This window comes from Microtus oregoni, unplaced genomic scaffold, assembly GCF_018167655.1.
Source record: "Microtus oregoni isolate MIOR12 unplaced genomic scaffold, Mior012 000001F_ref0000356, whole genome shotgun sequence".
NCBI lineage: Eukaryota > Metazoa > Chordata > Mammalia > Rodentia > Cricetidae > Microtus > Microtus oregoni.
Genome location: NW_024543060.1, coordinates 56136682 through 56161131, shown reverse-complemented (window position 1 = coordinate 56161131; position 24450 = coordinate 56136682). Strand labels below are relative to the sequence as shown.

Below are 24450 nucleotides of genomic sequence, written 5' to 3'. Positions count from 1 at the left end.
GATCAGAGAAAAACGATGGAGCAGGAGAGGCACACATGTAAGACGGGAAAGACTAAAGACCAAAGTGATGCATCACCTTCAATTGATAGAGCAACGTGAAGACATCAAGGAAGTCTTCAATATCACTAAACTCAGAATCAGGGCACGCTGATGGTCTTTGCTGGAAGACTTTTGATGGAATGGCAGCTAGGGGAGACAAAGAGTCATAGCCAAGATTCAATCATTTGAATATTACCTGGGAACACCAACGGAGTGCTGGAGATTAGAAAGTAAGAGCCGTGCATTAGAAACATTAAGAAAATGAGAAGAGAGAAAGTAGGAAATTTGAATAATGAGAACCCAGGAATATATCTTCAGCTGAGAATTTGTGGAACAAGAGGAGGAGAAGAAAGCTGCATTTTGGGAAAAGAAAAGACTGTGAGTAGAGATAAAGGCAGATTGGTGGCTAGGGTTGAGAGGCCAGATAAGGCTCGAACATGTAAGTTTGTCACACAGCTAACCACAGTTACACAGCCTTTTCCTTCCCACAATGTCAGCCGCATGAATGGAGGTGTGAAGACCACAGAATGTCAGCTGGAGCTAAGAGTGAAGGGTGACAATCTGTGAGGCTAAAGTTTCAGGGGAGACAGATAGTTGGGGGACCTGGCGATATCAGGGAAACAGATGCCCAAAGAAAACAATCAAAGACATTCTGACATACAGAGAGGGTGGGTGAGGTTGGAAGAATTTGTTAATATTAATTCATGGTCAATGGTTAGAAAAATGTGAGAAAATAGGATATGTGAAGGAAAGAACCAAACAAAATTCAGAGCCATTTAGTGTCTTAACAGACTGATTCTCCAAAGAGACAAGAAGAGAGACACAATGTTAAATATTCCAAGTCACACCAAATAATTTCTAAAGTTAGCTGTCATATCTGAAAGTAAGAGATCACTACCACATCAATAAAGTATGGCTAGTTTTGATAACTTGGGAAATATTCAACCTTAAGAAGGAAAATGAAACGAATAAAAACCAGAAGCCCTCCAGATGTAGAAAAGTGTGCAGCTAACTGGCTGAGACAAACGTAACACTCCAAGTAGGGCATTTGGGCAAAGGCAAGGTCAGCAGGCATAGTGCAAATGACGCGCACTGACACAAACAGTCCCTTGATCAAAATTGTTACGATTCACAATTGTACTCACTCAAAATGCTTATGCCTCCTCTGGATAATTTCATTCCATTTGAGAAATATGTCCTATCAGTACATTTGATATGTGGGTGTTTATTCTGCTTGAGGGTAGGAAGAACATGATTCATATAACTTAGTAACAGGGAATATGAATGAAGAAAATTAGCTTCTATGTTGCTTTCCTATTCTCGTGAACTCTAGGATTTGTGACCCCCAAGAGAACTCTTCCTGAGACAGATTTATGTCACAGTCTCATTTTCGTTCATACAGATGCACGAGTCTTACCATATTTAACCTTTAATAATTGAGTGTTGGGTGCCACTGACACAAGGCTAGACATCAAAAATTAGACGTCCACAGTTAGACAAGGTTATATGCTCAGGTGTTTCCAGAGTTTTATACAAAAGCCTATCAAGATCATACTGATGAAAAGTCCCAATCTCTACCAAATATGTTGTGGATTAGAGACATCAGTTTTTAATTTCTAACTCAGGATTAAACAACTGATGTCATGTAAAAATGGGATGAATACAGTCCTGTACATGGCATAACTTAACTTGAAATAACTGCAGGAGCAAGGCTGAACAGAAAGGATGATCTTGTCACAAAATGATGAGGACGGACAGCAGCTGCATGTGCTGCCTCTTCCACTTCCAGACACATGGAATTATTTCAGAGCTGACTTAGCACCCCATACCTGGTGGTTTGAGGTTGCAAGCATAAAGAAGCCCTTGAACAGTGCCATGGGGCAGAAAGGCATGGGCACTGCCATTAGGAGCTATGGGGAAATAGGAGGACACTGCGATCAGTATAATGCCGGTGGCATATCTCCCTCTTCCAGTCAGAGAACCGTTGTCTAAGCCTTTCTAGTCATTGTGGGTATGGGAACAGTGACTGTATGCAGTAGTAACACAGTTTCTGTATGGTCAGGGCACTGTGTTCAACTCTACAACTCCACTGGCAAGAAACATCTACTGATGGCGAGTCACTGTCCTTGGTGCTAAAGTATGAAAGGTCACAAGAAAGGTAGTTGTAGAAGTGTGTGTGTGTGTGTGTGTATGTGTGTGTGTGTGTGTGTGTGTGTGTGTGTGTGTGTGTGGTGTGTGCATGCAGCAATGTAGTATGTTCAATGCACTTATCCAAACAGACACTGAAGTCCCAAATCCACCCCTTTGGAAGAGGGAGCTGTATGTAGAGAGCTTCACCTACAAGCAGTCTCTGAAGCCATGAGGTTGGCATGGCAGATGATGAGGTTACAAATCCTCCATGTTTATAGACTTAACTGCTTACTTCAAGTCTATTCCTAGTTCACTATGTAATCCTGAGTTCTGTTTTTCCTTGAAGTCTTAAAAACACAATTGCTGAGCAAACACTGTGTCATTGGGATTAACTGTAAAATCAGAGGGCTGGGCTTCTAGGTCCAATACTTCTTCCTTCTAAGATTTCTTTCATGCCTGTATCTGAAAATGGTCCTAGGAAGACCATTACCTCCAAAGCTCTGGGACTTTTCAGTATAAGTGTGGTATTTAGTTTTGTAAGTTATAAAAGTTGGGCATGGATAGATAAGACCAGCCATAAACAATAGTTCCCTGGTGCTATGATTTCCCCCATTCTACATCATAGTTGAAGGCATACAAATCCAAACAGGAAATTACCACCAACTGCTAAGGACCCAGACATGTCACCCCAACTTTTGGCTGCTCTTCCCTTAAAATGATCACAGCTATAGGCAGGGGAAATAAGGGGCAACGACTTTCAGAGCCTCACGTTTTTAAAGGACACTTGCTGAGTTAACTTATTTGCATGCAGATCAGTTTATCCAAAAGTGGAATCATTTATAAAAACTTTCACTGAAGCTGTTTGTCCAGCTGCATCCAACATCATGTCAATGTTGGCCTCACATTATATTCTGGCAGTGTGGGGCATGAGCCAATCTTGATGCTACACACAGGCCTTATCTGAGACTTAGGTCTGCTTTTATCTCCACAGCGGGGCTTCAAAAATCAACCGCCACTTTTTACAGCTGAAAATTTATGAGCCACAGAGCACGGCCGAGAGGAACACAACACAAAAGCACAGCGCTGTCCTAGTGATAACCAGCAGCACCTGTTATACAAAACATTGGCCATGGCACCGAAGTCAGGCATAAATTTTAAGTTCGTTGCTTAGACACACATTTCAGGAAAACAGTTTAGATGATCAACAGAAAACAAAAATATGTTTTCATCTTATATTGGATACATTTTATTTTTTTATTTTTATTTATTTATTTATTTATTTATTTTTGGTTTTTCGAGTCAGGGTTTCTCTGTGGTTTTGGAGCCTGTCCTGGAACTAGCTCTTGTAGACCAGGCTGGTCTCGAACTCACAGAGATCCGCCTGCCTCTGCCTCCCGAGTGCTGGGATTAAAGGCGTGCGCCACCACCGCCCGGCCTTGGATACATTTTAAAATAGGAAAGCTGAATCATATTTAACAAATGAGTAGCCACTGATTTGGGAAAATAATTAATATCCCAGTAAGCAACAGATTTCTCTACTGATACCTATTACTCGAGATAAACAATGGCCATCCATCAGGTCCAATTTCCCATTAGGCACAGAGAATGGAGATAGCTGACTTTGTGTCTGGAAACAAGCATGCCCATTACACACATAAACCTTAAAATTTTCTATAGTGTGATGAATTTCAAAGACTAGGAGGAGCTGATATGCATGTTTAATATAAAAAACAATCAAACAGTATCCTCTAATTCTGTGGCATGGGCAGTTTTTTGGCTAAGCCTTGTGCTTAGTGATATTGAGAATTCAAGTTTAATTCTATGATGTCATTATCAAGGCAGAGCCAACCATTCCCTCCTTTCTGAAAAGCACATCTCTGCTGTGACTCCAAACTTTGCAAAGCTGGACAAACAGATCATGAGCGACAATTACAGAACTCCCCTTTCTGCGAAACAAAAGCTTTGCCTGTAACTTGTGTCCCCTTAGGCCACTTCATTATTCCTGCTCGTGAGTGGGTTTAGAGGCTTGTATGATCAGGCCTGACTTTGAGTTTATATTTCCTCCCTTCCTAATCTACTATGTCTAGGAAGAGATGCATTCTCAATTTCAAACCACTGGCTTTCCAAATAATCATTCAGAAAACAACCCATTTCAGAAGAAGAGGAGAAGAAAAAGAAATAAGCATTTCTTATTTATGCTATTTAAAATATGATTAAAGAATACATTCTTAACTTCATAACACTATAGAATCAAAGAATTTCTATAACATACATCTGCACAGATTTAGTATTTAAAATGAACCTAAAATTTATTTTTATGCATCTGTAGGCCCAATAACTGATATTTAGTTTTAATCAACAGATTCAAATAGCTGGATTCTATGGATGAGTTCTTCAAGGAGTCTTTTTGACTTTGAGATTATGTAATAGTTGGGAGAGCAGAATAGAATTCTATCACTTCTATTACAGATTCAAAATTGCCAATGCGATTGGGTCCCCGCCCACACTCCAACTTCAAAGTGAGTTAGGTGGCGGAGGCTGTGTGGAGTATTTGTGTGATTCCTTCTAAGCAGGATTCAACTCTTAAGGGAAAGTGGGGACAGGGAATGGTAAATAGACAAGAGGCTAAATGAAAATACCACCTGCCTAAACATGTCCCCTCGGTATCCTCTCTGTGTAGCTGTGTGGGCTGTGCACAGTTCTGTGAAACGTGGGCTGATGGCTAGACTCATTAGTAAACCTGCTGTCCTGGGCCTTCAGGGTACTGCACCAGGACCCTGCACCAAGAGCTTGTACCCCGCTGGACAAATGAGACACTGACCTGCATAAAGACCCTGTGGATTCATCTAAAGTCACCGTTGCTCAGCCCCATTAAGATTTCCATCTTTAGAAGGAAGGGGTTTTCATGGAAACCATTCAGTAGTTTTCACCTCTGGCACTTCTTGCTATTAAATGAAAATAAACAATCATATTTTCATACTAAAAAAGAAACCTCCACTACCAGATCAGAATTAACCAGTATAAGCTTTGTTTCTAGGTCTAATCCTTTCTCACTCCAGGAACTTTGGGCAGCTTGGGTGGTCCTGGAGACCTTAGAGTATAGACATCCCCTTCAATTTCCCCTCCACCTACTGTGTCTGCTGCTTCACTCTCCCGGACTCTGACCAGTGGCTTCTCCCTACATCATGACCTCTGGACGGATTACAGATTCCCAAGTACTGAACCATTCATTATACTGGACCCGGCCTGCATGATGTGTCGAATCCTAAACCAATCCCCAAAGGATGAACAGTGCATACTACAATCAAGACAGATTGGATCAATCAATAATGACAGAATTAGAGTAGAAACAGCAGTATTTTAAATATGAAGACTGCTCCTTTCCAAAGCAAAAAAGCAGTTTCAAGGAAAACAATCAGATGCCCACCACACCACACAGAGAACATTAAAGAAAGCTTTTCATTTTTCATTAAACACATGAAAAGCTTGGTCATCATTCAGTAGTAAACATAAAAAGGAATAAAAAAAGGGAATGAAATTTTTTTTAAAAAAAAAATGCCACATGGGATGTGGGCCCAATATGGGCAATCTTTTGAGTTTGTATAGTTAAGACCAAAATAGCACCGAAGGAACTACTCACCTCCATATGTTCCATCAGTGACTGGAGAATGCAGGCAGAGAGAGGACACGGAATCTGAGCGCACTACGTTCACTACAATCTAGAGTTCTTTGGGTGGAAATAAAGACTTTACTTGTAATGCTTTATCAGACTATGACAACAACCGACCATGTAACTTAGCACATGTGTAGAAGAAGCATTGCTTTCAGTAGTGTTTCTTCCTTGCCCGGAATCGAGGATGTTCACATCGGAAAGTTTTAACTAAAGTTGCCTGTCCTCCTTATGGTAGGATGCCGGGGAGGGAAGGGTTTGCTACACCAGACAACAGACCTTACTAACCAAACTCGGGCTAATTCTATTATTCTCAGAGTAACTGCGCATGCCCCACAGATGTAGTCAGTGACAAAGCAGCTGGATTTGCAAAGCCCGGGACAGATGGGAAGTGACGCAGAATGTAGGTCTTTGAGTCACTGATAATCAATCATCAATATCACCTATAAATAAAACATATTGAATTAACTTATAATTTTAAATTAGTAGTTAGATGACTCAGAATTAAAAATAAATTATCAGGGAAAGTATCCCATTCATATGTATATAAAGCTTAGATCATAAGTATTAGCAAAAGCCAAACTGTACATACAGAGCATCAGACAGGAGAATGAGACCCAGGAACAGAATACTTTCTCATCCTAGTTTCGTGATGATCACATAGTCAGTTGGGTCTTCACAAATCACTTAACTTGCTGTGTGTTTGAGTTATTTATCATCAAAGAAATATACAGGTCAAACAACACAGATTCTAAAGTACCTTCAAGTTTAATATTCCTTTAAATTATTTCATGCAGAAAGAAATACAGCTCGGGATAATAAAGCTGGTGATATAAAATACCCAACAAATGGAATATGCCAGCCAATCAATTTTCAGCCAAACAAATGCACTGCAGATGGAAACCAATTCTTTCAAAAGAAAAATGAAGGGGACGGTAATAAAACAGGCAAAATGCCTCCACCACCTAACCAAGCCTGTTTCTTTATAATTGTTCTTTCTTTAAATCCTCCAGGGACTTCTTGAGTCAAATCAAGTACAGTGAAGGCTTGAATCATCCAGGATCTTACACCCAAGGCCTGTCAGTTTGATGATCACTGTCTCTTCTACAGAAACAAATGGCTACTGTGTGTCAGCACTGAGGACAGAAAGATGGCTAAGCTTCCTTGCCCCCCCCTCCCCCCCCCCGCTTCTCCTCATTCCTCCCTTACAGCCCAAGAAACCCAAGCACACTACTTACTCAGCTTCTGCGCGTATTATAGTAGGGGCTAAGCATCTTTTCAAAGTATATGTCACAATTCTCAATCTATCTTTCTGGCATATTTATCAGGAGAGAGAATAGAGGACAGTGGTTCAGTGGAGACAGGGAATTGTTACATGGATTTACAAAATAAACAAATAATAGATAAAAGAAAATTAATCACCCACATCACTGCCTAAAAATGCCCTCGCTGTAAGCACCCCCCACCAAGCTTGCTTTATGTCTTCAGAAGAATAATACACAGCATTGTTTCAATTAAATAAAAGTAATATATTAAATATTCTTAAGATGAAGCCTAAGTCGCCTTAGCAGGACTTTCAAATGCATATACCACTTTAAAATAACTCAGCTAAAATGTTTTAATATGCACACATGTACACCCCACCCGAGAACTACAGCTCAGCATAAGCAAACAGCAACAAATGAAAATAATTTGTTGATACAAATGGTCTTTCTTTGAAAGACAGCTGTGTTTCTCCTCCTCCTCCGGGTTCACTTGAAGTGACCTCAGGGGGAAAGGCTAAGGGTCACTGCATGCTGCCAGGTACTGTTTTCACACACAGCTCTGCTTCCGCAGAGGTAAGAAGAGAACCCAGGAGAGTCGTTACCATGGAGGAGCTCATGCCTAGTTCAATACCATAATGCACCGGCAAAAGGTGCCAGGGCTGTAGTTGGGAAGAGACAAACAGGTCCCTTCCTTTCAATAATTCAGCAGAATAGATTGTGGCCAGTCAGGACTTTTGTCACAGCTAAGAACAATCCAAAAAGAACGAGGAGGTGACACACCCTTTCTGCTTTATACCTTGAATATTATCCAGTGTGAATTAAGAAAACATGTAACAGTAGAATCAGATATTTAAATCTGTATGACAGATAAAATAAGCCTGGCTAGTAAGAACTTTAAAAACTCACAATAATCCAATATTTAGCAGGGGGAAAGGTAGTGAGCATAATAAAACTGCATTTTAGGGTCCAGCGAATTAGATAGTTCCTTTAAGATAGTCAAGGAGATTATTTGGTTTAAACAGCAGATAGAATCCTTTGTCTAATTCTTAACTGAGTCACTATGGTGATAGCATTACCTTTAGTACCAGTTCCTCAAGAGGCTGGAGCAGAGAGCCCAGTACTGGAGACAGGACTGGGCAATAGAACAAGATGCTGGAGCTCCTGCCTCCCTCCCCGACTACCACTGTTTTGATTTTTGTTTTAGCTGAATTGATATAAAAATTGAAATATAAAATTATGATTTTGTACTTAGAAAAATCCTTAGGTTTTAAGACACCCTGTGTCACATTTTATGCACTAAACCCTAGGAGTATGTGGTGATTTGCCTAAAGGTTCTGTCTTGCTTGCTTAAATTCCAACTCTAGAATGTGGAGAGAATGGATAAGTGACAAAGGCAGTTTTTTTTTTTATAAATTATTTCATTCTGCCTCTTGTACATAGTTGCATATGTTGATTCTAAATAATGTGCAAAGATTTTTCTTAAAAACATAAAACAAAACAAAGCAATCAGTCTATTACTGTTAAAACCCAGTTATGACAGGGTTGTAGAGAAACCATTCATTTCTAGGACAATCTTTATACCACAGCATCTGGTCCTGGGAGCATCTTAATTTTGTCTTTGGCATTTAATATGATAGCTGAGGGGCATCTAAGATAAAGGAAAAGATGATAAACGTCTCATTTAGATCCCAGAAAAGAATAAACGTTACTTAGAATAAAATAAAGTATTAGAAAGCCCTTGAAAGAGAAAGAAGAATCTGGGGTATATTTTCTGGGAATCCCTTATTAACTCAATTTTCCATTATCAGATGATCAATTTCTTATGATGAACTGATAGAAAACTTACATGGCAGAGTTAAGTTTCACAAAAGGAAAGAAAAACACTGGAGACAAAGAATAATGATTTTTTTAAATCAATGGTATCATTAAAAAAGACATAAATATCATCAATAAATTCTACCACACTCTCAGCCTTAATATAAATGGAATTTCTCCACATGTGATGAGATACAAGGGGTATAAACTTCCAAATTATACCAAAGACTAATTAAAATAGATACACAGTGGATGTAATTAAATTTGGCTGCATTACCCCTCTGAGAAGATTAGTTTTAAGAGTCAGGCTTGCTATGCACACTTTACTATAGCAGTTAAATACAAGTGGAATCTCCTCTGCTCAGTCCACAGATGTCCCATGAGGTCACTGCACTATGTGACAGGTCTTCTGCAAAATCTCAGACTATTTAATATTTCATGGAACGCCAAACGCCAGACATCAGTTCACTCTAACACATTCCATTCAAGTTGTAGAATTTTGAAGTTGGGGGCCCAAGAGCCAGCTAAGTCTACAAGTTTTCAACTGCATCACATAAAGAAAGGGTACTTCCCGAAAAGCAAGCGAGCAAGCAAACAAAAACACCACTGGATCTTATTTTCCCGTGGAAAGGCAAACACTCAGGCTGGTTAGCATCTCATCCTTAGAGCAACCATGAAGAATCTGATAAAGCATGATTTTCCCCGAGTTTTTCTCTGAACTTGATGATAACGATTATTACCCTCATCATACTCTCTTTTTAGTCTATTCTTGAAAAGCACTTTACCCTGCTGATGTGTTTTTTCTTTCAACAAATTTATTTTAAAAATAAAAAAAAAAAATCCCAGCAAAACACGTAGAATGCAGACATCTGAGACACTTTGTTTGAGTCAATTTGTAGACACATTCATCACAGCAGAAATCACAGAGGGTGTGAATTAGGCTCTAGACTCGCTGTGTATCGACTGCAAGAAACGTCTTCAAGGAATGGCAGGCCAAGCGGTGTTCTTCAGCTCCCCTACCCCACTTTTTATATTTCAGAATTACTTCGCATGCAAGCTGGCAGTATATTTTTTTATGTGTGCCACAAATCCTAGTTAAATTTGAGAATATATCAAGGAAGCTAAATTTAGGAAACATAGACTGTCACTACATTAGAATAGATTATTCATGAAAAAGCACAATAACATGGAAATAGCTCTGAAACTCAGAGAACACTCTGTAAAAACATTAATAGCAATACCGTTCAAGCAAATATCAAAGAATTACAAGTGGCATTATTGTGTTCTTGCCACTACCTAAGTTTTCAGCCCTCAGCCCTCATCAATCACAGTGGGTTTGGTCATGTGGAAATAATTCCCATGGCTTTCACTGCCACAGAAATTGGGATCTAAATTATTTATTAGTTAATGCTCAAAGGGTAGAAATGGAATACATTCATGGTTATACTTCACAGGGCAGAAGAAAAAAATAGGCTTCAGATACAAGTTCATAAAGATTCTTGCTCAAAAAGATAAGAAATAATTTTAAATTTTTAAAATGTAGATCACACATAGCTGTCATCTCCCTCCCCTTCATTTGGGCACACAAACTCAGTGATTTTGGCAAGGAGATGCTTTCTCTCCACACCCTGAGGCATTTCTGGATTTTAAATCTATTGGGACCTGTCTAAGCCTCACCAGGAACTCAAAGCACTGGCAGGTACAAGAAAAATTCTAGTTCTCTATTTTAAAGTCAATTTACAAATGTCTCCATGTGGGTATTTTTTTATTCTACAGGTATTGCTGCTGCTAGCTGACAGCAAACAAGTTCCCCTAACCTAATAACAAAATTATGAACATGCATCAGAGAAAAGCATTTCAACTTCCTTGTACAAACAGCACGTTTCATCACAGATAACTGTCCAGAAGTCGGGACTGTGAGCGTTAATCATGAACACCAACTCCAATATAGACAACTACTTTCAAACAAGCCAACCTTCTCTGTTTTGAAAGGAAGAAAAATACACACACATATTGGAAAAATAACAACTACAACAGAACATATTCTAGCCACCTACAAGACAGATTTTTAAACAGCTGCTTAAAATAAGAGAATCAATTACATCTACGATATTAACCTGTGTGCAGACCTGCTCACAACAAATCAAGCACATCACACAACACCACCTGGTAAATCTTTTACATCCAAGAGTAAAGAAACATGCAAGGTTTATTGTTAGCCCTGGCATGTGAGGACCAGGAGATGAGGGTGGAGGGAAGCGCTTACTTCGAAAATGCTCGGAAGCGTAGTAATAGACATCCTCGTAGCCCTCTTGGTAATCCTCTTCCGGACGGTACTTTTTCCCCTTTCTTCTCCTAGATCTCCGAATCTGTTTGACGAATCCCAGGAAGCGGTCCATGCCTGGCTCCCGGGGAGGCGCTGCGCAGCCAGCAGCAGAGCGGACAGCTCAGCTGTTCTGCGAGTCGGTGGAGCATGAATGACCCTCAGGAAGCCCGGGGACCTGGACACATTACCCTCCAGCCTTGCTCCTCCTGCCCATCAGGGCTGAGAGTTCAGCTGCGGAAGGGGAAAACATAACCGCGATCTGGGAGTACCTTGATGAGACCTTCTCATTTAGCCCAAGAAACTGTCAGATCTGCTTTTTTTTTTTAAAGGAGGGGTGGGGCAAAGAAAGAAAATAAGATGATAATAAAAGTAAGATAATAATTAAAGGGAAAACAAACAGGGAAGCTGTGGGCTTCAACTTGTTTTCACACCAAACAAAAGTTGAGGATTTTCAGCTGAAGCAAGAGGCATCCCAGCACTAAAATGTCACTACCCAACACCTCCATCACCAGGGCGGGTGGGGAAGCTCTTTAGTCACTGGACTGAACCAAAGCTAGGGACGGCTTGGCTTTCCCCACTAGCCAATTCTTCCCACTCGTATTAACATTCCTATGCTCAAAGCTCAGCAGGCACGTGAAAACTTCCTAGAAAGCTGCAGTTTGGGAAAAGAGAAGCTGTTTAACTCTTTGCGCTCTTGGCAAGCCACTCTAGGGATCCGGGAAGTGGTTTCATCCATATGCACAGCCCTCTTGCTGACTGAGTGTGCTGTATGTGTTAATTGGAGCAGCAGGGGGAAGGCTCAGCAGCTGCTTTCAAAGGACACATTTACCCCACTGGGCATTAATGTATTCCAATCGCTGTTTGATCTAAATATTAAAATGTGCTTCTCAGAGAAGCTTCTCACAGGCTTAGTAACAGCGCTCCACAATCTGCAAAGAAAGGAAACTGCCTGGTTTTCAGAGGAGGGGAGCACAAATAATCCAACTTGGAGTGCATGAAATTCCAGTAGGACTCAGGCTGAGCGGTCACGCTGTTGAACAATAAAAGAAGCTACTTAAAGGACAGGCGACACCGAATTCTTAAAAGAAGAACGTTTTTAAATGTGTCCATACCTTGTTTATGTTAATCTTTAAGAATCACAAACAACTTAAAAAACAACAACGACAAAACCCAAAACCCCTGGCTATCAAAAATACTTGAGGTGAAGGGGCAGGAGTCCGCTAGAGGTGAACTGAGTAAGCAGGAATCCTATGTAACCATCTCCACTCCGGGCTCTTTTTCATGGGTCTCTACACAGATGGGGATTTCTAACACCAGGAACAAGCCCTCAACTCCCAGCCTAATCCATCATGCATGTCAGCATATTACCTAGCAAAGTAATGATATTCCACAGCCCCTTGTTTCCAGAAATGTAATTTAGAGAAATGTGTCTGACTGAATGATGGTTGTTCAATAACAATATCATAACAAGTTTGCACAGGCGTCCCAGGGGGATTGGCTGTGCTCACAATACCTGTTGTTTGGCGCCCAGGCAACCCTTCTCTTTTCTACACTGAGGCAAATCTCTGTTTTCAGCTATAGACTGCTCATGATGAAGCAGGGACAATTTTATTGAGGAAGTCAAATATTTACTAACCAAGAGCATTTCAGCTCTGAAGTGTGTGGAGTTACATTCAACAGTTCCATGAAATCCCCCGTGCTCGGAGGTTTCTCGTTTTCTGTGCTGGAGGAGAAGGCTTGTGGAAGAAATACAAACTTAACGATGCTGACAAAAAGATGCTATAAAATGTGTCATGAGTGCACGCCTTTAATCCCAGCACTTGGGAGGCAGAGGCAGGTGGATCTCTGTGAGTTCGAGACCAGCCTGGTCTACAAGAGCTAGTTCCAGGACAGGCTCCAAAACCACAGAGAAACCCTGTCTCAAAAAACCAAAAAAAAAAAAAAAAAAATGTGTCATGAGCATCTTTAAACACCAACAAAATTCACTGTCCTTAGGTCCTGAGTCCTTTCGTCATTACTCTGCCTTCCTCAACCAAAACAAACCAGAACAATTAAAATAATTAAGCAGAATCTTGAAGATCTGGAGTCTAGACTTTGAATAACAAACAGCAAATGAGTGGCAATAACAGCACATGGCCTCTTCAGTCAGCCAAAGAGCATGCACACAAGGGCGTACAGTCCTCCATGGAAAAGAAAAGAAGGTTCAAACCATTTCCATGGCCCCAGGTTATCAACTCAATCAACACTGTAGGGCCAGCGAACAGAACACAATTTGGCACTAATTTAGAGATTATCTTGCCTACTCAAAAGCTACTTGCATAAAAAACCAAGTCTTTCCTATGTGATTGTTCTTGAAACAGAGTGTGTTGGAGAGTTTCGTGTCAACTTGACACAAACTAGTCATCTGAGGGAAGCTCAAATGAGAAAAGGCCTCCATGGGATCAGGCTGTAGGCAAGTGAGCAGGCGCTTTCTTAACCAGTGACTGCTGAGGGAGAGCAGAGTCCTGTCAGCGCTTTCATGGCTTTAGAGTTCTGGATGCATTGCAGGCTCCACCTCAAAGTTTTCCTGTCTAGCACTCGAAGACCAACCGCTCAGTTTATAATAGTCCTGGACAACTGTCAAGTTAGTGAAACGTGGCTGTGTTTGTCTCAGCAAGGCGTTACACCTCCGCAGAAACAGCCCCACCCTGCAGCTCCAAGAAGGCAGCACAGGTCTGGTCACTCCAGCCAGTGGTCCTCCCTGATGCCTGCCTCCACAGGTAGAGCGCAGAGGCTGCTAACAGCAGCTGTGGGACAATCATCTCCCACAGCCATGCTTGATTTGGCTTGGCTGAGTGTTTGGCGTTTGTTTTACCTAAAACTGGGTCAACATATGAAAGTCAGACGATTACACAAATTAACCAGGTATTCAGTGTTTTCCTTGAAGTATGGGAAGACCTAGTAGCTCTGGACCTAGTTCCATATAGTAACGATAGAGAAGAGCTGAGAAAGACTGTGACCCACCAATAACTCTCCGCTTTTCACTTAGCTATAGCCCCCTCTCCTGGACTCAAACCTCTCAGTCACCTCTGGGCCCTGCAGGCATTTGTGCCCATGGGACACGGTGGGGATCTATTTGAGTAGCTAGTTCCCAAACACTAACTACTTGGAAAGCACTGACAACACCCTTCTCTCCTGTAGAGAAAGCTAATTATTGCACAAGTGAGCTTTAGTGGAGCTAAGGGTCACTAAAGCATAGTATTAAATTCCTAAGACAAAAAAAGAAAAGGTGTTCTCATGAGAAAACAAGATAGCTTGAATTATTCAACAAAATGTACTTCAACCAAGGATAGCTAATACATATTAACATACACAGGCACACAGACACACACCACACACACACACACACACACACACACACACAGAGAGAGAGAGAGAGAGAGAGAGAGAGAGAAGCGCTCGTTATTTTCCTCCTGGGAAGTAGGCAATTGACTATAAAGCGCTTGTATGGTTTCTATATTCTTCTGAATTAGGTTCCCCATCTGCTTTTATTAAAAGAGTAGGCCAACTATTAAGATTTAGTCTTTAACCTACAAAATCTCCTAGATTGCTTATTAAATGATACTCTTCCTTGCACATTTACGTTAAATGATGGTTATGGTATCTTCTGAGAGGTATTACGGAACACACAGTCTATCTGACAAATATTTAACATGCTAAAAAATCTAGTCCTTTGAGATGCTGAGGTATCTGCGTGAAAGGTCAAGAACTACAGACCCCCAGGACAGACACTGTGCCACCCTGGAGAGGGCCGAGTGGGAGGGAGGAAGTACCACAGTCCTGGGACCCCAGGACAGACACCGCGCCACCCTGGAGAGGGCAGCGCAGGAGGGAGGAAGTACCACAGTTCCGGGACCCCAGGACAGACACCGCGCCACCCTGGAGAGGGCAGTGCAGGAGGGAGGAAGTACGCCATCTTCAGGAGTGATGACATGGCGTTCTCAGCACTGTAACAAGCTTTATAGTGGAAGAGATTTATCTCATGCTCTTTGCTAAATGAAATCCATAGATTATGTGTCTCATGCATACATAATTTTAACATAAAACACCTTAATAATGTTCTATTTAAATATCTTTAGCAATATTGAATAAATGCATTTAAGGGTCTGATGACAATAGAAGACGAAGTTCTATCTTTGCAATCACTTATAGTATTATTTTTAACTTAAGATGCGATCAAAAACCACTCCCTGCATCAAATAGTAAATAAGATGGTGACAAAATGAACACCAGAATAAATGTCTGTATGGTCTTTGTGTATCAAAGCTGCAAACAGTATGACAATGTGCCTCTATAACCATGTTAGACTCTTGAACTAAAATAATTAGGAACAAATTTTGTCTAACAAACACATTTATCATATGGAGATGTGAGAGCTGAGCTGAACACAAACCTCATTTCTGGTTTGTAAACATTGTTTTTAAACCTAACCAGTACTGTTTGCATCGTGGGCTACTGTCTCTAACGTACTGGCAAACCCTATACATACTATACCCTGTTCAGCACTATGACAAGCCAGTACATGGGGGAAAGATGAACAAGCAAACAAAAAGAAAAGAACCCTTATTTTCAAAAGGCTTTTCCGAGTCATTCCTAAATGAATAGCTAATCGGATCCCATCCAATCACTTACTGTTGGGGTTGTTTATTAAATAATGAGGACTCGGAACCTAAACAGTAATGTGAAGCAAGTTTTCTGGTCGGTAAATCAAAGTGGACGAACTAAGCTAATTCATCCATCTGTGAGGTATTTCAAGGTCAACCCTCCACTGCCAACAAGATTTTAGTGAAAAAGACAGTGCAGGACAGTGCTTAGCGTCTGAAACTGTTTGCTTACTGAGCGTGAAATGAAATTTAACTGTGGTATGTCTGTATTTGTAGATTTATTATGGCTGTTTAGACTTCTTGCAAAATGAAATGTCAGGCAGTCATTCTGAGGTTCTGACTATTTTAGGCTTCAAAGGTCTCACATGACTTTGAGGCTATTCTTTCAGTTTTTAAGCATCACTTTTCTTTTGTATCCCCCACTTTATAGAATTAGCTAATATTTTTATTTACTGCCTAGATATGAAATAAGCACAAGAGAGAGAGAAAATGAATGTTTAAAAATAATTTTCAAATTTGCCTTGTTTAACGTACTATCTTAACATGGTAAGAGCTTTAAAAAGATTCTATGTGTGGAAATTCACAGATTTTTCCCCACTGAAGGTATAAAATGTATTAGGAGAAAGATTTAGACTAGAACATCTCTTGCAGCTACAAGATGGTATTGTGTTCATACAAGATGCTTTCAAGTGATGAAAACGTACTGTTGGCTATGGAGTCTTTTAAGGTACTTGTGAAACTTCACAAGGGGCATTTAAGACCCATATAGTAGATCTAAAAATTGTCTAATGTCCATACATGCTCTCTGTCCCCACTTCTCCACGCCCCCTTCCTCTCCACAACTTGTCTTTCTAAATCACTTAGAGAGCAGGAAAAAAAAAAATCTACCTTGAAATAGCACAATTTATTTATTATTTGTTTTGGGGGTGGCTGTTTTTACCAAAGTATGAAATTTCAAAAAATATTTTGTAATTGATTTATTTGACTACAGAAACATTTCATAACTTAAAATATTTTCCTGTAGTCTGATGTGTTTTAGGGGTTGTAAAGACTAGCATAATTATATTTTTTAGTTTCTTCTAGGTGTTTCTTCATCTTTTTGGACTTATTCTCTTGTAACCAGTTCTTAAACCCCTAACCTAGTCCTGTTAACAGCAACACTTGCTTTGTTTGTTATCAGATCTCTCCCGTGACATCGACATTTTCAGAACTTCTTGTTAGAAGTTCTCTATCTGAAATGAACAGGGTTCCTGCTTCTCCTCTCACTTTCTATTGAACTTCAGCTGCCTCGTCTATTTGGCTGCTTCCTTGTTCACCTGCTTAATTGCTCCTCACACGTATTGCAAATCAATATTTATTACACAGTGGGTGTGCAACTGGAGACGGTGAGAAACACTAAACCATCCTTCTTGATGGTGGCTGTATTTACAAGTTAGGGGTTTAAATCCATTAACTGAAATGGGGCTTTTGTAATGTCTATGGCTTTCAGGGTTCACTATTCACTCTATAAAGTATGTTTAGTACCTCTGATGTGTTAGATCCTTGATCCACGCATGCTCTCACTGACCGTTACAATGTGTCCTATTTTAGAGCCCTGCTAGCTCATTTTGGTGTTTGACACACGTTTTAAGAAGACCCCTGTAGAATTAAATAGTATGCTTCCATGAGCCATGAACAATGTGTGTTCAACCAGATTCATTCACTGGACAAGTGTACACCATTTGTCAGGGATGCCAGGCACTGTTCCAGCAAAGAAGACAGAGTTGTGTGCAGAGGACAGACCTCCCTGCCCTTGGGTGTCACATACCTGATTAAGGGGTACATACATATTGGGAAGCACAACCCATGGTTCTGGAAGTGGTCCACAAGATGATGATGACAGAATCTGACAGTGGGACATCTGGGAAGGCTTTCCAAGAGGAAAAAGAATTTCAGCTGAAGGTAAACAAGACAAAAACATTCAGCCACACAGAAGACTAAGCAGCACACCCAACAGGAACGCACAAGAAAGACCAAGAGCCTGGCACTGGGCCAGGGACAGGAAGAAAGTCACTACAGTGTAATGTAAGAAGCTACAGTGACAGTCAGGAGTGCCTCAACCTGAACTCTACAGACTGGGGACAATGTTCTACATTAGCAAGAGGCCCATAGAACACTCTCTGGCGTTTTAAGGAGGGAAGCACCAATACTTTGCATTTAATACAATAAGTCATTCTTAATAATGGTGGGGAAATGGGCAAGATTAGAAAAAGGGCTCTGAGTCAGAAAGGAAAAAAGAGTTGCCTATTGGTTTTGGGCTTGAATAATTGGAGGGATAATTAATATGGGATTTCCCTTCTGTATGCTGTTTATAACATTGGTTAATAATGAAGCTATTTGGGGCCTGTAATATGGAAGAACAGAGCTAGGCAGGGAAAACTAAACTGAATGCTGGGAGAAAGTAGGCAGAGTCAGAGAGAAGCCATGTTGCTCCACCAGAGACAGAGGCTGGAACTTTACCTGGTAAGCCACAGCCTCGTGGTGACACACAAATTACTAGAAATGGGTTAAATTAAGATGTAAGGGTTAGCTAATAAGAAGCTAGAGCTAATGGGCCAAGCAGTAATTTAATTAATACTTCTGTGCTGTTATTTTGGGATTCTGGGCAACCAGGAAATGAACAAGTGGCCAAGTGCCCCCCACACAACAAACTGGTGCTCCAACATGGTTGACTAAATCCACGTAAAACCTGAGAGTACTTGGAAAGATACTAAAAAACAAAGCCTAGCTGCATTTTTTTCCCTAATGGGCTTTGTTTGCTGGCAGCAAGCTGTAGCTCCTTTAAGAGTGGTTTTCCTGATTCAGTAAAAAAGCTGCACCATTTTGAAATGGCAGCTTCCTGGGCTATACTACCAGTATGAGCCATGACAAGGTCCAGCTATGGAGCATTTAAATGGGTTTTTGTGAGTAGAGAGCTACAACTTGACAACACAGACCCTCTGTGTGCCTGAAAATGGGGCAATGTGCATGGCTCTCAGAAGCAGCAAAAATGTCTCTGCATGTTGGTTGGACTGCATGGAGCAACAGGCAAGATTGTGGAGTTGGTCTTAGCCATGCCCACTTAGCATTAAAAAATGTGTTCCTAGTCAAAAGATAATCACAGATATGTAATAAAGACAAATTCAGACATAAAAGATCTCTAAATGGGTCACAGTGTCGGATAAATGTATGTAGGCTTGGGAAAGAAAAGAAAAATAATATAGAGAGATATAAGAAGAAATAAATTGTTAAAAAATAAAACAAAGACTTTAAAGAGGCGGAGTACAGACAGCCATAGATTAAAGGAGTCTAAGGATTCAAAATTTGAGTCTAAGGATATGTTGCTTTGGAAAAGCAGTTCTTCTGTTTCCACAGGAGATGAGAATCAGTGGATTTCTTCCAGACTAATGTGGTTTGATGGACTAAGACCCCCTAAAATGTCGCCTTGAACACCCGTCAAAAAATTACTACACCCAACAAAAACCAGGAAGCAGTTTGGAGAGAACTATGCCCAAATTCCCTAAATGATTGTTTACATTTAAAGAGAGATATGCTAGAGATTTGCATTGGTATAGATCTTTGTTTGTTGATATAAACTAAAGATCAATTATATATATATATTTCTGTTCTTGATTAAGATACTGTGTTTGTGTAACTCATTTTAAAAGAAATGTATAATTAAGAAACATAGATTAATAGAGAATCATCTATAATAGACAAGTTTGTTACATATTGTAGATAATTGCCTTGTTTTAATCCTATATCCATAAATATTTCTGAAAGATAACACACAAGAACTTTGTCAATAAAGACTTGAATATCTTAAAGGATCCTAGAAATATTTAGGAAAAAAAAAAGCAACCTTAGTTGGGCAGTGGTGACACATGCCTTTAATCCCAGCTCTTGAGAGGGAGATACTGGAGGATCTCTGTGAGTTCAAGGCCAGTCTGGTCTACAGAGTAAGTTCCAGGACAGCCAGAGCTATTCACAGAGAAATCCTGTCTCAAAACAAAGCAAAAACAAACAAAAAGACTTGGTCAACCAGTTTTGCTTATTAAACATTATTTTTACTGTTTAATTTCACAATTAGGGCTGTCAATCTTTCTGTTTCATAGTAGAAAACTGAAAGGTTTGTGATATACTAACCAGTGAAATCTGAAAAACCTTCAAAATCATGTCCAGTTAAAGCAATAATGGAAAAGATAATTCCATAAAGATTTCTTTTCTCAGAAAAACAGAATTTTATGTGAGAGTTTGAGAAACAAGTTAGACCAAACCCTGAGTTGGAAGCCCCAGAATCCATGTAAAAAGTTGAGTGTGTTTACATATGTCTGTAACCCCAGCCTTGTGGAGGAGGGAGACAGAAGGATCCCTGCGGCTAATTGGCTTGCGGTTCCACGAGACACCCTGTTCTCAAGGAAATAAGGTGGTGAGTGATAAACCAGGACACCCATCTATTTCTCTGGCTCATGTGTGAATGTGCAATTATTCATGTCCGAACATACATATGGGCATAAAATAGAAGCCCATGATATACATGATACACACAGACAACACTGCCCAAAAGGAATCTAAAGCCAGATATAGACTTTATACCTTTGATAAACATTGACTTGAAATAGATCATATACATAAATGCAGAATGCAAAGGAAAAGTGCAAAGCTACGAAGCAAAGATGGCATAAGAAAATCTAGATGACTTCATGATGATGACATTTATATATAACATGTGAGGAGCAGCCCATGAAAACAAAACTGATAATCTGAACTTCACTGAAAATATGCTATATGCTGTGAAAAGATAATCCACGCACAGGATGAAGACATGCAAAACACACAATCACAGGCTATTATATAAAACATGCAAAAGAGCTTGAAAAAGTCAAGAGTCAGAAAATGTGCAACTTGATGTTTGAGATAGATGTAAAACCCCTGAATATATAAATCAGCAAGGAAGAATCTAGAGACAGCGAACACACACATGCAAAGATGCTCGGCATGACAGGAATTCAGGACAACGTAACAAGATACCATGAGTGCCTTCCAAACAACCGACAATGTCAAGCACCAATGAGAAGGCACAGTGAGGGGGGGTCTCGCTTGTGGCTGGTTAAATAGAAAAGGGTACAGCTACTTAGAACGATGCTTCAAATTTCTTATAGAACTAAACATATCTTTACTATTTGATCTCACAATCATTCTCCTTGGACATGCTCAAAGAAGTTGAAAACTTACATCCGCCACAAGAACCTGCACAGCTGGCCGCTTATATCAGCTTCATGCATAATCAGAAAAACTTGTAAGCAACCAAGATGCCCATTGGTAGAGAGGAGGATAACTTGTGGTACATCTACATGGATGGAATGAATTACAGTGCACGTTTGAAGAAATCAATCATTGTGAGACGTAAAACCAAAATGCCTGTGCAAGTCACGGAAACCACTCTGGAAAGGCTACATGCTGCCTGATTCCCACTGCATACCATTTATTCCACAGACAGTAAGAGGATTAGGCATTGCCAGAGGTTGGCAAGAAGGGAGCTAAAAGGGTGGTGGCACTGGGATTTTTGTTATTTTTTAGGGAGGTGGTAGTATTTTGAATAATACCATAATAACAGGCACTTGACATAACGTATTTACCAAAGTTTAGAGAAAACAGTAAGAGTGAGCTCCCTCTCAAGTAAACCAACTGAACTTCAGGTGAGATGGCATGTCACTGTAGCCCCATCAGTCCTAGCAGGTGCCTCGATTCTCTGAAGGATGCTGTCAGTGAAGGAGGATGTGCATTTACAGATGCAAAGGAATATGCAAACTTTGTGGAAGTCTGCTGTTATTCTACATCTGACCTGAACTATAAACCACATTAAAGAAAACAGATTCAGCCTGATCTTTCTCTAGCAGGGACAGAAGATCTTTTATAGATCTTATAAAAGGAAATAAAATTGACTGAGAAATTTTGTTTTGGGAGCCAGGTATAGTGGCATATATCTTTAATTCCAGCATTCAGGGGGTAGAGGCTGGTGGACCTCTGTGAGTTTGAGGCCAGCATGGTTTACAAAAGCCAGTTCCAGGAGAGCTAGGGAAACCTTGTCTGTGTAATATCATTAGGACAGTGAAATGAGAGAAAAGATTACATCTCAGCAGATACACAGAACGCTTTAGATGATTAAGTTCACAATATCTGCTATAATTTTACAGATGCCATGAGCACTCAATGCAGATCCACCAGGGAGGGCATATGCAGATGTGGCAGTTTTCCCTAGCATATGGTATTCTAACATAAAATCTGAAAGTAATTCCTTTACATTCTATTTGGAATTTCGTGGGTTAGGCTGAGTAAAAGTCAAACAACTTCCAACCTGCAAAGACAAAACAAACAAAACCAACAACACAATTTTGTCAAAATGATACTTTAGTTTTTTGCAACACTAGTTTCCCTAGAGATACTGAGGCAACGGTAATTAGAACACACTCTCTGGCACACACATTCTCATTCCTCTGGCTTCGGAAAATGAATGAACCGCTGTGACCATCAGTAACTCTCTTTCTCCCTTGTCTGGTAGAAGGAAATGGCTCACTGGGAAGCTGCAGGGCTGACTGTGAGATTTAGAACTCCATCACCAGGACGAGCACACCCTGGGTTGCTTTAATCCACCGATAGAACAGTGGAGCTGATGTAATCAGGTCGTGATTTAGGAGCCTTGAACACCAGACCCTTGGCCAATCACTTCAATCCACACACCTGATGATAATCATCTCTTACTTCGGAGCAAAATAGACGGGAGGGAGAGAGGCAAGTGACAAGTGTGTCTGAATATAGTAATCCAATTTATGTGTCTCATTTTGGTTTATTTTACGTGAAATTCAGAAAGTGCCACACAATGGGATTTTTGTAGATAGATTAGAGAGACACAAAAGAGCCAAATGTGGTCTACAAAGCCTGGAGGCCATACCATGACTCGCACAGAAGTGGACTAGCTAATGGAACGTAGCCATGTTCTTGTGAGTTCTTATTTTTCACCTTGTATTTCAAGGCCAATAAAACTACACTTTCTCAGCACATCTGTCAAGGGTGCAAAGACAAACTTATCATTCCGTCTAGAAAGCCAAAGCCAGTCATGCAGAACTTGGTCTCTTGCTGAAGAAGGTCTGAGATTCCTGCCAGCAGAGCCTGCAAGCTGCAGAGCCTTGCTCACCTCATCCAACCTGAAGACTTCTCTGTTCATAAATGAAGGGATTGAACAGTACATTGCCTTGTGTGTTTGGAAGGGCTACAATGCTATATGTATTTCACTATATGTTCTTATATCTACTAAAACCATATCAACATTTCCTAGGGTATTAAGAGTACTGGAAAGGGTTTTCCTTTCTTTTGTTTTTTTTTTTATATAATTATGTGTTCATTGGTACAAGTTGATAATGGTTCTCAAGTTGCTGCCCTTGTATTTGTTTTGGGAAATTAAAATTCCTTGAATTTGGAAATCTTTTGATTGCTATGTGGCTAAATTATCCCCAAAATATCAAGCCAAGTGATTTGTACATTAACATTTTCACGACAAAACGGATCGATCAATGGTTATTTAAATCTTCTCTTGCCAAAGTATTAGTTTTAAGAAAATGATACCTCTATTAATGTTGTTTTCTCATCAGTTTTTAGTGTACTTATACTCCAGTGCCTAAGATGTCCCATATACGTACAATGTAAATGATTTGCTACCTTTATTAATTTTTTAAATTAGAGAAATTTAAAAAAAGCAGTTTGGGGAATGTAGTATTTACACACACATTACCTGCAATATTTTCGATCCTCCCTCCCATTCTCATCCCAGACACCCACACATACAATGCACGCTCTTTCTGCCATACTTGAACTGAAATTCTTATCTACTAGACCATATGCAAGACAGAGCATCTAATGCCACCTTCATGCTGTCACACATCGAGTTTGATGATCCCCGGTGCCACCAGTGCTCACTCTGCTAATGGCTCTGTCCTTCTCAGGACTGCACACAGAAACACGCATCAACTGTCATAAGGACATAACATTCCATTCTCTGAACAAGCTTGTTCAGTTTCAAATGTTAGTAGAATTAGGAATGATAAAATGTAACCATTACAAAGGTTCCTCGAGTAGGCTGGGATTTGAAAAAAAATAGGTAAAGAAAGGTCCTTAAACCCAAGAGATTTAGAATAAGGCGTTTTAATCCAACCAAGAAATTCAGACACAATAGCAACAATCCACCACCACCGTATACCCCAACATGAATACGGCACAGTGCTTGAGGGGCAAACAGGTGTTGTTACAGCTTAGATTTAGGTAAGACAGCTCTGCCATGGCTGCAGCATTTGGTCAGCCATTCTTTGAAAGATGTTTCACAGATACTGAATACCACTGGGCTTTTCAGGGCTGTCTGTGAATAGACACAGGCCAGAGGATTTCATGGGAATTCAGCATCGCAAGTTGCCACACAGGTCACGGGGCCCACACAGCTCCCTCTCTACCGAGTTGATGGCCTTCTGCCTAAGAGGCAGGAGTGGTTGCCAC

At 40.3% G+C, this 24450-nt stretch overlaps 1 protein-coding gene across 8 annotated transcripts in view; it reads right to left on the bottom strand.

Annotated features, from left to right (window-relative positions):
- Nucleotides 1-24450, bottom strand: part of Grip1 (glutamate receptor interacting protein 1) — a 640059-nt gene that overhangs the window by 378780 nt on the left and 236829 nt on the right. For 2 of the 8 annotated variants that reach the window (XM_041666698.1, XM_041666716.1), the window contains exon 1: nucleotides 11186-11682. The exons of 1 other annotated variant lie outside the window; for it this stretch is intronic. In XM_041666698.1, coding sequence (XP_041522632.1) covers nucleotides 11186-11318 — 133 coding nt within the window. In that variant the 5' untranslated portion in view covers nucleotides 11319-11682. Of the gene's footprint in view, nucleotides 1-11185; nucleotides 11683-24450 lie in introns of those variants that run through there. 5 more of the 8 variants (XM_041666733.1, XM_041666707.1, XM_041666740.1 and 2 more) reach the window with 3 other exon arrangements.